Source organism: Manis javanica, chromosome 1 (genome assembly GCF_040802235.1).
Source record: "Manis javanica isolate MJ-LG chromosome 1, MJ_LKY, whole genome shotgun sequence".
Taxonomy (NCBI): Eukaryota; Metazoa; Chordata; class Mammalia; order Pholidota; family Manidae; genus Manis; species Manis javanica.
Genome location: NC_133156.1, coordinates 93,161,880 through 93,174,199, shown reverse-complemented (window position 1 = coordinate 93,174,199; position 12,320 = coordinate 93,161,880). Strand labels below are relative to the sequence as shown.

The following is a 12,320-nucleotide window of genomic DNA, read 5'->3' as shown; positions in this document are numbered from 1 at the left end:
GGAGGTTTAAAGCAGGAAAGAGGGATGGGGTCCATCTTAGGTGTGGACCTGGAACTGTCACAGCAGTCTAAAGTGGGGATTGGTGCCTGGAGAAACTGGAGAAGCCAAGTCCCAATCAGTGACTGCAGAAATGGCTGAAGTGAGGAAAGCCAAAGGAAAGCCTCTCCGAGGAACTCACTAGCAGCAAATAGGAGGAAGTGACAGGAGGAGGCAGAGGCACCAGGACTTGTGACCAGGAATTAGGGAGAGGGAACACTTTCTGACCCCTGACTCTCTGGCCTGGACCACTTGGAGGGTGGTGTGCTCAGGCCTGAGCTGTGGAGCACAGGAAGGAGCAGGTCAGTGAGATCAGTAAAAGGGGCTTGGATGGGTTCACTGTGCGGCACTGTGTGTGGGGTGGTACATTCAGGGAAATGGAAACTGGCTGTGGACTTCAGTGTGGGTCAGGGAGATAGAAACCTGGTCTGGATTCAGAGGAAAGGCCACAGCTGTGGAGGCAGATTTGTCAGTCATCTGGGTGGTCACTTTTAACCTTTGGGTCAATAGCTTTTGGGCTGGTTTTTGGAAACTCAGGTGAATGGAGTCCTCTTGGACTTCATAGTTGAATGTTCTGGTAAATTCTAAACTTGGTGCCTCTCCTGAGAGATATTGTAAGAAGTAATAAAATCATTTAATTTGATACCATTGATTGTAAGGCACATCATTATTTTATGTAACACTAAGTAAAAATAATACTGCCCAAAAATGGGTGGAGGATCTGAACAGACACTTCTCCAAAGAAGAAATTCAGATGGCCAATAGGCACGTGAAAAGATGCTCCACATCACTAATTATCAGGGAAATGCAAATTAAAACCACAGTGAGATATTACCTCACGCCAGTTAGGATGGCCAACATAGAAAAGACTAGGAACAACAAATGCTGGCAAGGATGCAGAGAAAGGGGAACCCTCCTACACTGCTGGTGGGAATGTAAAATAGTTCAACCATTGTGGAAAGCAATATGGAGTTTCCTCAAAAAACTAAAAATAGAAATTCCATTTGACCCAGGAATTCCACTCCTAGGAATTTACCCTAAGAATGTAGGATCCCAGTTTCAAAGACACATATCCACCCCTATGTTTATCACAGCACTATTTACAATAGCCAAGAAATGGAAGCAACCTAAGTGTTCATCAGTAGATGAATGGATAAAGAAGATGTGGTACATATACACAATGGAATATTATTCAGCCATAAGAAGAAAACAAATCCTACCATTTGCAACAACATGGATGAAGCTAGAGGATTATTATGCTTAGTGAAATAAGCCAGGCAGAGAAAGACAAGTATCAAATGATTTCTCTCATTTGTGGAGCATAAGAACAAAGCAAAAACTGAAGGAACAAAACAGCAGCAGACTCACAGAACCCAAGAATGGACTAACAGTTACCAAAGGGAAAGGTACTGGGGAGAGTGGCTGTGAAGGGAGGGAGAAGGGGAATAAGGGGCATTACAATTAGCACACATAACATGGTGATGGGGGCATGGAGAAGGCAGTATAGCAGAGAGAAGACAAGTAGTGACTCTATAGCATTTTACTATGCTGATGGACAGTGACTATAAGAGGGTTGTGGTGGGGATTTGATAATGGGGGGAATCTAGTAACCACAATGTTGCTCATGTGATTGTATATTAATGATATCAAAATAAAAAGAAAATAATGCAGCCCATTAAACCATGACACTAACAAACTTTCTGGTCACTTAGAATATTTTATACTTATTGAAATAGTTTTTTAGACTTTATTTTAGATTTTTCTATTATATATGTATATATATGAAAAAATAAGCAATATGAGTTGGTTAAATATTCCTAAACTTCACATTGAGTTCCATTGTTCTAAATCGTTTCCTTCTCAGTCTTGATGTCCCCGTTTTTCCAAACAAAGTATTGTCCTCTGTTCCATCAAGGGTGCTTGTGTTGTGGCATTTCTTCAAAAGTGCCCCACTATAGTTTCTGAGATTCTCACTGACACCCATTGTGATTAATGCACATTGTAAACAATGGCAACTATAGCATGCCTACTACCTGCTCGACTGAGATAGTGAGATGCAACCTGATCTTTGATATGTTAACATATAAAACTATGTGATTTAGAATTGGTGCAGTACAATAATACAAATAGCAACTGTGGGCAACATACAATGAGTGCTGAAGACTATAACAGGGAACATGTGTGATGCCTGAAACAAGTCAGTATTCCCTTAGGACCAGAGAAGCCCACCTGCCTGCTTCCAGGCATCCCTGGACCTGGGCATGCAGAGATTTAGAGCAAGGCTCTCACTGTCTGGGTCTGATCCTGGCTCCATCACTCTCTAGCTAGAGGATCTTAGCCCCTCTCAGCCTCAGTTTCCACATCTGTCAAATAGTCTCATAAGGTGCAGTGAGGTTTAAATTAAAAGTCTGTGTCACACACTTAGTACAGTGCCTGGCACAGTGTAAATGTGTAACAAGTGATGTCTATTGTTATCATTGGTGTTATCTGGGTACAATAAGTGGAATCATAATTACCTTTGGTGTTATTGGTATATATTAATATCCTCATTCTCTTCCAGTACTGGGGGAATCAAAGCCAGTTTTTCAGCTGAAGGTCATGGACAAAAATAGTCTTCATTTGTTTATTTTTGTCTGTGTGTTCACTCCTTAATGGCGATCAGGTTTAATTGATTTAACTTACTTAAAGAACATCCCAGGAATTTGGTTTTCTTGAATAAAAGTTATAATGATGTGTGAGAAGCTCAAAAAAGCATGAATTACGTAGTATAAATCTTAGGCATGATTGGTTTCCACAAATCACTGTAGAGTTCAAGTTCTATAGATGTAGGTTGGTTTAAAGTCTTAGGTATGTTTGCCTGTTCTGTTCTAATACTTTACCTTGGAATGTGTGCCGTTGGATTTCATTCACCTTCTAGCTATTTTTAAGTCAGGGCATTTGGGAGAACTCATAAAAGTCCAACAAACTGTAATTACAGATCATGATAGGTTTCATCTGCACAAAGTGTGAATGACATTAGTGTTTTGGATAAGACCCATGATGTTCCTAGTCTTGGGCTGCCTCTGTTTCCTGTATCAGCTGTTGCCAGACCGGTTGGGGTGACTCATGTGAGTATACTCCAGAACAGCTGTCTTCAACATTCTTAGTAGCAAACTTCTATCAGTACGGAAAGTTTAAGCATGCACCTGTCACATACACATTTATAATTAAATCAATACATTACAAAACATAAGCCAGAAATATACATTTAACATATCTGAGGTAAAAAGAAACAAATAGCAATCATGTTTTGCACACACTGAAAGTATTAACTTCTATATATCTGATGTATTTTCCTTCTGGTTTTCATTGTGTTCCTATGCAGATATATCTTTAGTGGCTGCCCAGAATTCATTTAATTATTCTTTATCTCTTGGGAATTTCATTATTTCAGTTTTTCTTTCTTGTAAGTAATACTGTCATGAACCTCTTTGTATATAAACCTTAGTCTGAATTCCTCAGTATTTCCTTTGGGTATATTCTTAGAGGTAGCATTGCTGGGTCAAAGACATTAATGTTTCTTAGGCTCTTGATATATTAAATATGTGAATTCTTCCCTTTATAGTTTTGGCTTATGTTTTTCCCTCTGGAGTTTGCCTTTCGGCTTCTCTTTTCCTGTAAAAATGAGAAGACAGATTATAAGGAGAAATTCCTTTGTAACAGATGGCTGTCCCAGGCACTCAGGTAAAGCAGCCCAGGAGTTTTCCATCTTTCAGGATGGAAACATTGGTCCCAGTCTCTTGCATCCCTGTTAACACGGTTGTTCATATCTAATTAGCTATGAGTAAAACCTCCTGAATTTTTCCTAATGCAGTTGTTAATCAGAATAATGTACAAGGGGGGAAAATGGCTAGGGAGTGGGGAAGGAATGCTGCATTTCTTCCCAGTATTTTTAGGAAAGAATCTGCACGAGGAGGGCAAAGTATCCAAGTAACTTTGTGTGAGCCTCTTTTCTGTGTTTCAATCTAAACTGAACTCTCACTTTGTCCTACTAGTGTTTATCATAATGAGTTTCACAAAACTTAATTACTGAGATTTAGTGCATTACTTTTTTTTTATGGCATACAACATTTTAAATCAGATTTAAAGGTTAAAGCTGTACTTGGTACAAATGTGCTTCTATTTTTGTGTGTTTCATACTGCATTATTACCCTTATTTCTGTGACTTTCCTTTTTAGCAGGCTGTTCCCTTCTTGTGGCCAGGGGCTGTGTCCCATCTGTCTCTCAAATCCCAGTGCCCTATAGTGTCTTATAGTAGGTGCTTAATAAATATTTGCCCGACAAATTAATAAAGGTTAAGAGTATGGATGGTAGATGAAACCTCTGAAAGGAGGCAGCGTAACAGAATAGTTAAGGGTGCAGGCTTTGGGCCAAACAGCTGGACTTGCACCCTAGTTTTGTCACTTTTCACCCAAGGCTTAGTTCTCTTATCTGTAAAATGCGAATAATATTAACCCTGACTTCATAGAGTTGTGCAGTTTAACTGTGCCAAGGCAATAAAAGATGGCAAAAAGATGCTTAATAAATGCTATCCATTAAGAGTAATGCACAGAAGGTATAGAGAAAGCGCACTGTTTCTCAAGTAATTTCATTCTGTGCCAAGGAGCAGTTAATTTAACTTTTTTTCTTTTTCTAGAATGCAGAAACACCATTCTTTCTGGCTATTGAAGGAGGTCATGAAGAATGCAGCAAAGTGCTACTGGCAGGAGGAAGTGATATTAACATTCCAAATAAAGTATGTCCTCCATGCCCTGTTAGCTTACACTGGGAGAGGGGGACTCAGATGTCCTTTGAGTAATCTGGTCCTGCATTGATCCACTCACTGAGCTTTTGTAGAATTAATATTTATAATTGCTTTGTTAGGGGTAAGAATTAATCATTTACTTCTGATATTTCCTAATTAACATCTCCTCAAAAGAAATGCCATTCCTCCTATTTATTTGGGGGGACAGAATAATTGAAAATGGGGCAAAAGGAGCAGATAGTTGTTACTTCTCAAATATAGACTCTCTTATTCTACCTTATTTTCTTCCAAACAACTAGTATGTGCCTGGTTTATACATTGTAGATGCTGGAAAATATTGTGTGAAATCCCAGGTATTCATTCTGAAGCCTGAAGAAGACAGGATGGCACCTCACCCTCTTCCAAATCCAAAATGGTTTTGATCCTTTGCCACTTATCTTATTTTTTAGATAAGAAAAATATTTAGAAAAGTTAAAGAACTCAGCCAGGGTCAGTGGCAGTGCAAGGATTCTAACTACATCAATAGCTTTGTCTTCAGATGGTTTTACTTTCTGGTTTTCTAATTAATTTTAAATTATAATGAAAATAACAAAAACAATTTGAATAGTACCCAAGCGTATATGATGAAATGTGTCTTATTCTACTTGGAAGGGCTACTTATCCAAGATCATATAGGCATTTAACATCAACTTCAGCTAGATTCCAGTTGTGTATTTTGCCTGTTAGCATCTGTACCACTTACCTATTGCTTTATAAGAAGCCAAGCCAAAGTGCAGTGGCTTAAACACAATGATTATGTTTCATGGCTCTGAAGGTTGACTGGGCTTAGCTGGGACATTCCTACTTGGGTCTGTTATGTGGTTGAAGTCAGATGTCAGTCAGCATTTTGGTCACTCAAAGGCTCAGCTGAGCTGGATTCCATGAAGGCTCACTCATGCCTGGTCTTTGATACCAGCTGTCAGCTGAGAGTTCAGCTGGGGCTTTGACCATAGCAGCAACACGTAGCCTTGCCTTACATCGTGGCAGCTAGCTTCCAAGAGACAGGGAACAGCACTTGCCAGGCCAGTTAGGGGCCATATCTAGAACTGGCACACTGTCAGTTCTGTCATATTCTATTGGTCAAAGTAGTTACAGGGTCCACCCAGATTCAAGGGTGGACCTCTTGGTGGAGGAGTGGCAGGTCTGCGTTGCAGGAAGTCATGTAAGATGGGAGACATTTATACAGCCGTTTTAGGAGAACATGCTAACCTGCCACATCTTATTTGGAGGACCTGTAGTGATCTTAAAATTAATCAATCAGCAACTATCCATTGACCTTGTATTATTACAAGGCACCATGCTAGACCTTTTGGAGGACAGCAGGAACATCAAGAGCAGGCTCTACCCTTAAGTAGTTTCCCACCTAGCAGGGGCACTAAGTGAAGCTTGGTGAAGCTGCTTGAGCACAGGGAGTGGCAGGAGGCAGCAGGCAGCAGATGGAGAAACACTGGGAGAGCTGAGTAAAAGGGCCACGAGGGGACACTGCACATAGGCAGCAATCATGCTCAGCTTTGAAGCCAGATATGGCAAAGGGGAGAGCTTCTGGTAGACATCTGGGAGATAGGAGAGTACTGAGGCATTCCTTAGGACTGATACCAGGTCAGCTGTTTTGGCTCAAAGATGGGGTTTGCAGGGTGCATAGGGAGAAGACTTGGCTCCAATCCACTTTGTACTTCTTGGAGAAGGGAAGCAGGGATTTAATTTATTTTTCCGGAGGTATGTGTTACCTAGGACTCTGACTCTTTTATGGGAAACACTTAGAAGTAACAAAGAGCTCCCTAAAATAATTGGGAACATTGAATTTTCTTTTTTTTTTGAGAGGGCATCTCATATTTATTGATCAAATGGTTGTTAACAATAAAATTCTGTATAGGGGACTCAATGCTCAATGTACAATCATTAATCCACCCCAAGCCTAATTCTCGTCAGTCTCCAATCTTCTGAAGCACAACAGACAAGCTCTTACATGGTGAACAAGTTCTTACATGGTGAATAAGTTCTTACATGGTGAACAGTACAAAGGCAGTCATCACAGAAACTTTCAGTTTTGATCACATATTATGAACTATAAACAATCAGGTCAAATATGAATATTTGTTTGATTTATATACTTGATTTATATGTGAATCCCACATTTCTCCCTTATTATTATTACTATTATTATTATTATTTTTAATAAAATGCTGAAGTGGTAGGTAGATGCAAGATAAAGGTAGAAAACATAGTTTAGTGCTGTAAGAGAGCAAATTTAGATGATCAAGTGTGTGCCTGTAGACTAAGTGTTAATCCAAGCTAGACAAGGGCAATAAAACATCCACGGATGCAGAAGATTTCTCTCAAAACAGGGGGGGATGAGGTTCTAAGCCTTACCTCTGTTGACCCCAATTTCTCACCTGATGGCCCCACTGTGACTGCCTGTCTTAGCTTGTTTCTCCCTTGAGGAATCTTACCTGTCACTGGCTAACCAATCATCTTCCGGGGCCATACAGGGAAATGTAAAGTTGGTAAGTGAGAGAGAGGCAATACTGTTTGAAAAGGTTAGCTTTTTACTTCTTTGCAGATTTATGCCCTGTGGCTTTTATGCCCAGTATTTGTCTTGAGGTATCTTTACCATATGGAAGAATTATGATACTTGGTAAATTCAAGTTTTTTTTCTTGAATGCAGTTCATTTCTATTTAAGGGTTGTAATTAGGAAGGAAGAAGAAAAGCTATAGGAGTAGCAGACAGAAGATAACATGGGAAGATTGATTATTTCTTTGACATATCTTCTTGTAGAGTAACTTAAGCATGTATAGGTTTTAAACTACTAATTAAATTGCGTACACACATTGACATAATAGGAATGCAGTTACATAACCAAAGCAGACCTATAATTACCAGCCATCTCCAGTGAAACCAAGAAAACCAGTTAGGCACCCTAGGCATTTGTGAAAACTTATCTATGACATGGTGGATATTGTCCAATTGAACTTGAACAGTCTGAGAGAAATCAGACAAATTAAAACAACCCATTCCTGGGGACTGTTCACATCCCATATGTTCTTTTAACAGTAGATAGTCTGTAGTCCTAAGATTTTGGAGCGCTACAACTTGCACTTCTCCTAATTCTTGGATGAGTTCCAACAGTATAGATCCAGTCAAATTTGTTGTTTTACTGTATGCACAGGCCAGCTTAGATATCTCCTTCTTCATTCCCATGGCAAGTCCAGGAACCGGTGGGATGAATGCAGCTACAACTGCAGCATCGCCTTGATCTTTGTTGAGGTTTTTTGATGATCATCTTCTGGTATGACTCTTCCAGAGAGTGCTGATGTTGGAAGTTCTTCTTCATATTGTATCTTAGTTCATTTTCTGGGTAGCCACATTAGGCTTTGATCCTCTGTATAAACACAAACAGATCCTTTGCCCACACTTTGATATGCCCCTTATACCATTGTGTAGAACTCACTGGAGGTCACCACACAGGAACTGCTTTTTTTTTTTTTAAGAGAAAGGAATATGATCATAAAAATGTACCTCCGACTCGTGCCGGGGGATGATCATCAAAAAGCCTCCACAGGGATCCGGACGATGCTGCGGTTGTGGCTGCATCCAGCCCACCATCTCCTGGACTTGCCATAAGAAGGAGGAGGGAGATGTCTAGGCTGGCATGTGCATACAGTGAGACAACGAATTTGACTGGATCTGTACTGTTGGAACTCAACCAGGAGTTGGGAGGGGTGCAAGTTGTAGCACCCCAAAATCTCATGACTATAGACTATCTATGGTTAAAAGAACATATGGGATGTGAACAGATCCCAGAAATGGGCTGCTTTAATTTGTCTGATGGTTCAAGTACAGTTGGAAAATATCCATCATATCATAGATAAATTTTCACAAATGCCTAGGGTGCCTAAATGGTTTTCTTGGCTTCACTGGAGATGGCTGGTAATTATAGATTTGCTTTGTTTATGTCACCGTATTCCTATTATGTCAATATGTGTGTGCAAATTAGTTAGTAGTTTAAAACCTATACATACTTAAGGTACTATACAAGAAGATATGTCAAAGAAATAATCAATCCTCCCAAGTTTCCTTCATATGCTACATCTATAGCTTTTCTTCTTCCTTCCTAATTACAAACTTTAAATAGAATTCGTGCCTCATATCGAATTTACCGAGTATCATAATTCCTCCAGGTGGTAAAGATACCTCGAGACAAGTGCTGGGCATAGAAGCCACAGGGCATAAATCTGCAAAGAAGTAAAAAGCTAACCTTTGCAAACAATATGGCTTCTCTCTCACTTACCAACTTTACATTTCCCTGTATGGCCCCGGAAGATGACTGGTTAGCCAGAGACGGGTAAGATTCCTCAAGGGAGGAACAACCTAAGACAGGCACAGTCGCAGGGGGGCCATCAGGTGAGAATTTGGGGATCAACAGAGGTGAGGCTCAGAACCTCACCCCCCCTGCTTTGAGAGAAATCTTCTGCATCCGTGGATGTCTTGCTGCCCTTGTCTAGCCTGGATTAATACTTAGTCCATAGGCACACACCTGATCATCTGATCATCTACATTTGCCTTCTTACAGCACTAAACTATGTTTTCTACCTTTATCTTGCATCTACCTACCACTTCAGCATTTTATTAAAAATAAAAATAATAATAATAATAGGAGAAATGTGGGATCAACATATAAATCAAGTACAAAAATCAAATGAATATTCATATTTGACCTGATGGTTTATAGGTCATATTGCATGATCAAAACCGAAAGTTTCTGTGATGACTGCCCTTGTACTGTTCACCATGTAAGAATTTATTCACTCTGTAAGAATTCGTTCACCATGTAAGAACTTGTTCGTTATGCTTCAGAAGATTGGAGACTGACGAGAATTAGGCTTGAGATGGATTAATGATTGTACATTGAGCATTGACCCCCCTATACTGAATTTTATTGTTGTTAACAACCATTTGATCAATAAATATGAGAGATGCCCTCTCAAAAAAAAAAAAAAAAAAAAATGTACCTCCGTAGCTGATCATCTGACACCCTTTAAGTGATCAAAATTAAGGATATTTAAAGCATGCATTAATCGTTGATTTACAGTTATTTTTATCCTATCAGGGAGTAATCCCCCTTTTCTTTCTTTCTTTTTTTTTGGTATCATTAATCTACACTTACATGAAGAATATTATGTTTACTAGGCTATCCCCTATACCAGGTCCCCCCTATAAACCACTTTACAGTCACTGTCCATCAGCATAGCAAAATGTTGTAGAATCACTACTTGTCTTCTGTGTTGTACAGCCCTCCCCTTTCTCCCTCCCTCCCTCCCCATGCATGCTAATCTTAATAATCCCCTTTTTCTCCCCCCCCTTATCCCTCCTTACCCGCCCATCTGCCCCAGTCCCTTTCCCTTTGGTACCTGTTAGTCCATTTTTGGGTTCTGTAATTCTGCTGCTGTTTTGTTTCTTCACTTTTTCCTTTGTTCTTATACTCCACAGATGAGTGAAATCATTTGGTATTTCTCTTTCTCCACTTGGCTTATTTCACTGAGCATAATACCCTCCAGCTCCATCCATGTAGCTGCAAATGGTAGGATTTGCCCTCTTCTTATGGCTGAGTAGTATTCCATTGTGTATATGTACCACAACTTCTTTATCCATTCATCTACCGATGGACATTTAAGTTGCTTCTAATTCTTGGCTATTGTAAATAGTGCTGCAATAAACATAGGGGTGCATCTTTCTTTCTCAAACTTGATTGCTGCATTCTTAGGGTAAATTCCTAGGAGAGGAATTCCTGGATCAAATGGTAGGTCTGTTTTGAGCATTTTGATGAACCTCCATACTGCTTTCCACAATGGTTGAACTCATTTACATTCCCACCAGCAGTGTAGGAGGGTTCCCCTTTCTCCACAGCCTCGCCAACATTTGTTGTTGTTTGTCTTTTAGATGGCAGCCATCCTTACTGGTGCGAGGTGATATCTCATTGTAGTTTTAATTTGTATTTCTCTGATAATTAGCGATGTGGAGCATCTTTTCATGTGTCTGTTGGCCATCTGTATTTCTTTTTTGGAGAACTGTCTGTTCAGTTCCTCTGCCCATTTTTTAATTGGATTATTTGTTTTTTGTTTGTTGAGGCGTGTGAGCTCTTTATATATTTTGGACGTCAAGCCTTTATCGGATCTGTCATTTATAAATATATTCTTCCATACTATAGGGTTCCTTTTTGTTCTATTGATGGTGTCTTTTGCTGTACAGAAGGTTTTCAGCTTGATAAAGTACCACTTAATCATTTTTGCTGTTGTTTTCCTTGCCCAGGGAGATATGTTCAAGAAGAGGTCACTCATGTTTATGTCTAAAAGGTTTTTGCCTATGCTTTTTCTAAGAGTTTTATGGTTTCATGACTTACATTCAGGTCTTTGATCCATTTTGAATTTACTTTTGTGTATGGGGTTAGACAATGGTACAGTTTCATTCTCCTACATGTAGCTGTCCAGTTTTGCCAGCACCATCTGTTGAAGAGACTGTCATTTTGCCATTGTATGTCCATGGCTCCTTTATCAAATATTAATTGACCATATATGTTTGGGTTAATGTCTGGAGTCTCTAATCTGTTTCACTGGTCTGTGGCTCTGTTCTTGTGCCAGTACCAAATTGTCTTGATTACTATGGCTTTGTAGTAGAGCTTGAAGTTGGAGAGTGAGATCCCCCCTACTTTATTCTTCTTCCTCAGGATTGCTTTGGCTATTCGGGGTCTTTGGTGTTTCCATATGAATTTTTGAATTATTTGTTCCAATTCATTGAAGGATGTTGCTAGTAATTTGATAGAGATTGCATCAAATCTGTATATTGCTTTGGGCAGGATGGCCATTTTGACTATATTAATTCTTCCTAGCCAAGAACATGGGATGAGTTTCCATTTGTTAGTGTCCTCTTCAATTTCTCTTAAGAGTGTCTTATACTTTTCAGGGTATAGGTCTTTCACTTCTTTGGTTAGGTTTATTCCTAGGTATTTTATTCTTTTTGATGCAATTGTGGATGGAATTGTTTTCCTGATTTCTTTTTCAGTTGATTCATTGTTAGTGAAAGCCACAGATTTCTGTGTGTTAATTTTGTATCCTGCAACTTTGCTGTATTCCGATATCAGTTCTAGTAGTTTTGGAGTGGAGTCTTTAGGGTTTTTTATGTACAATAAATCATGTCATCTGCAAACAGTGACAGTTTGACTTCTTCCTTACCAATCTGGATGCCTTTTATTTCTTTGTTTTGTCTGATTGCCGTGGCTAGGACCTCCAGTACTATGTTAAATAACAGTGGGGAGAGTGGGCATCCCTGTCTAGTTCCCAATCTCAGAGGAAAAGTTTTCAGCTTCTCGCTGTTTAGTGTGATGTTGGCTGTGAGTTTATCATATATGGCCTTTATTATGTTGAGGTACTTGCCCTCTATTCCCATTTTGCTGAGAGTTTTTATCAT

General features: G+C 39.5%; 1 protein-coding gene across 1 annotated transcript in view; it reads left to right on the top strand.

Moving 5' to 3' along the window:
* Positions 1-12,320, top strand: part of ANKDD1B (ankyrin repeat and death domain containing 1B) — a 58,986-nt gene that overhangs the window by 13,596 nt on the left and 33,070 nt on the right. Inside the window, 1 exon segment of the mRNA XM_073234981.1 lies at positions 4,712-4,810. Within this exon segment, the coding sequence (XP_073091082.1) occupies positions 4,712-4,810 (99 nt within the window).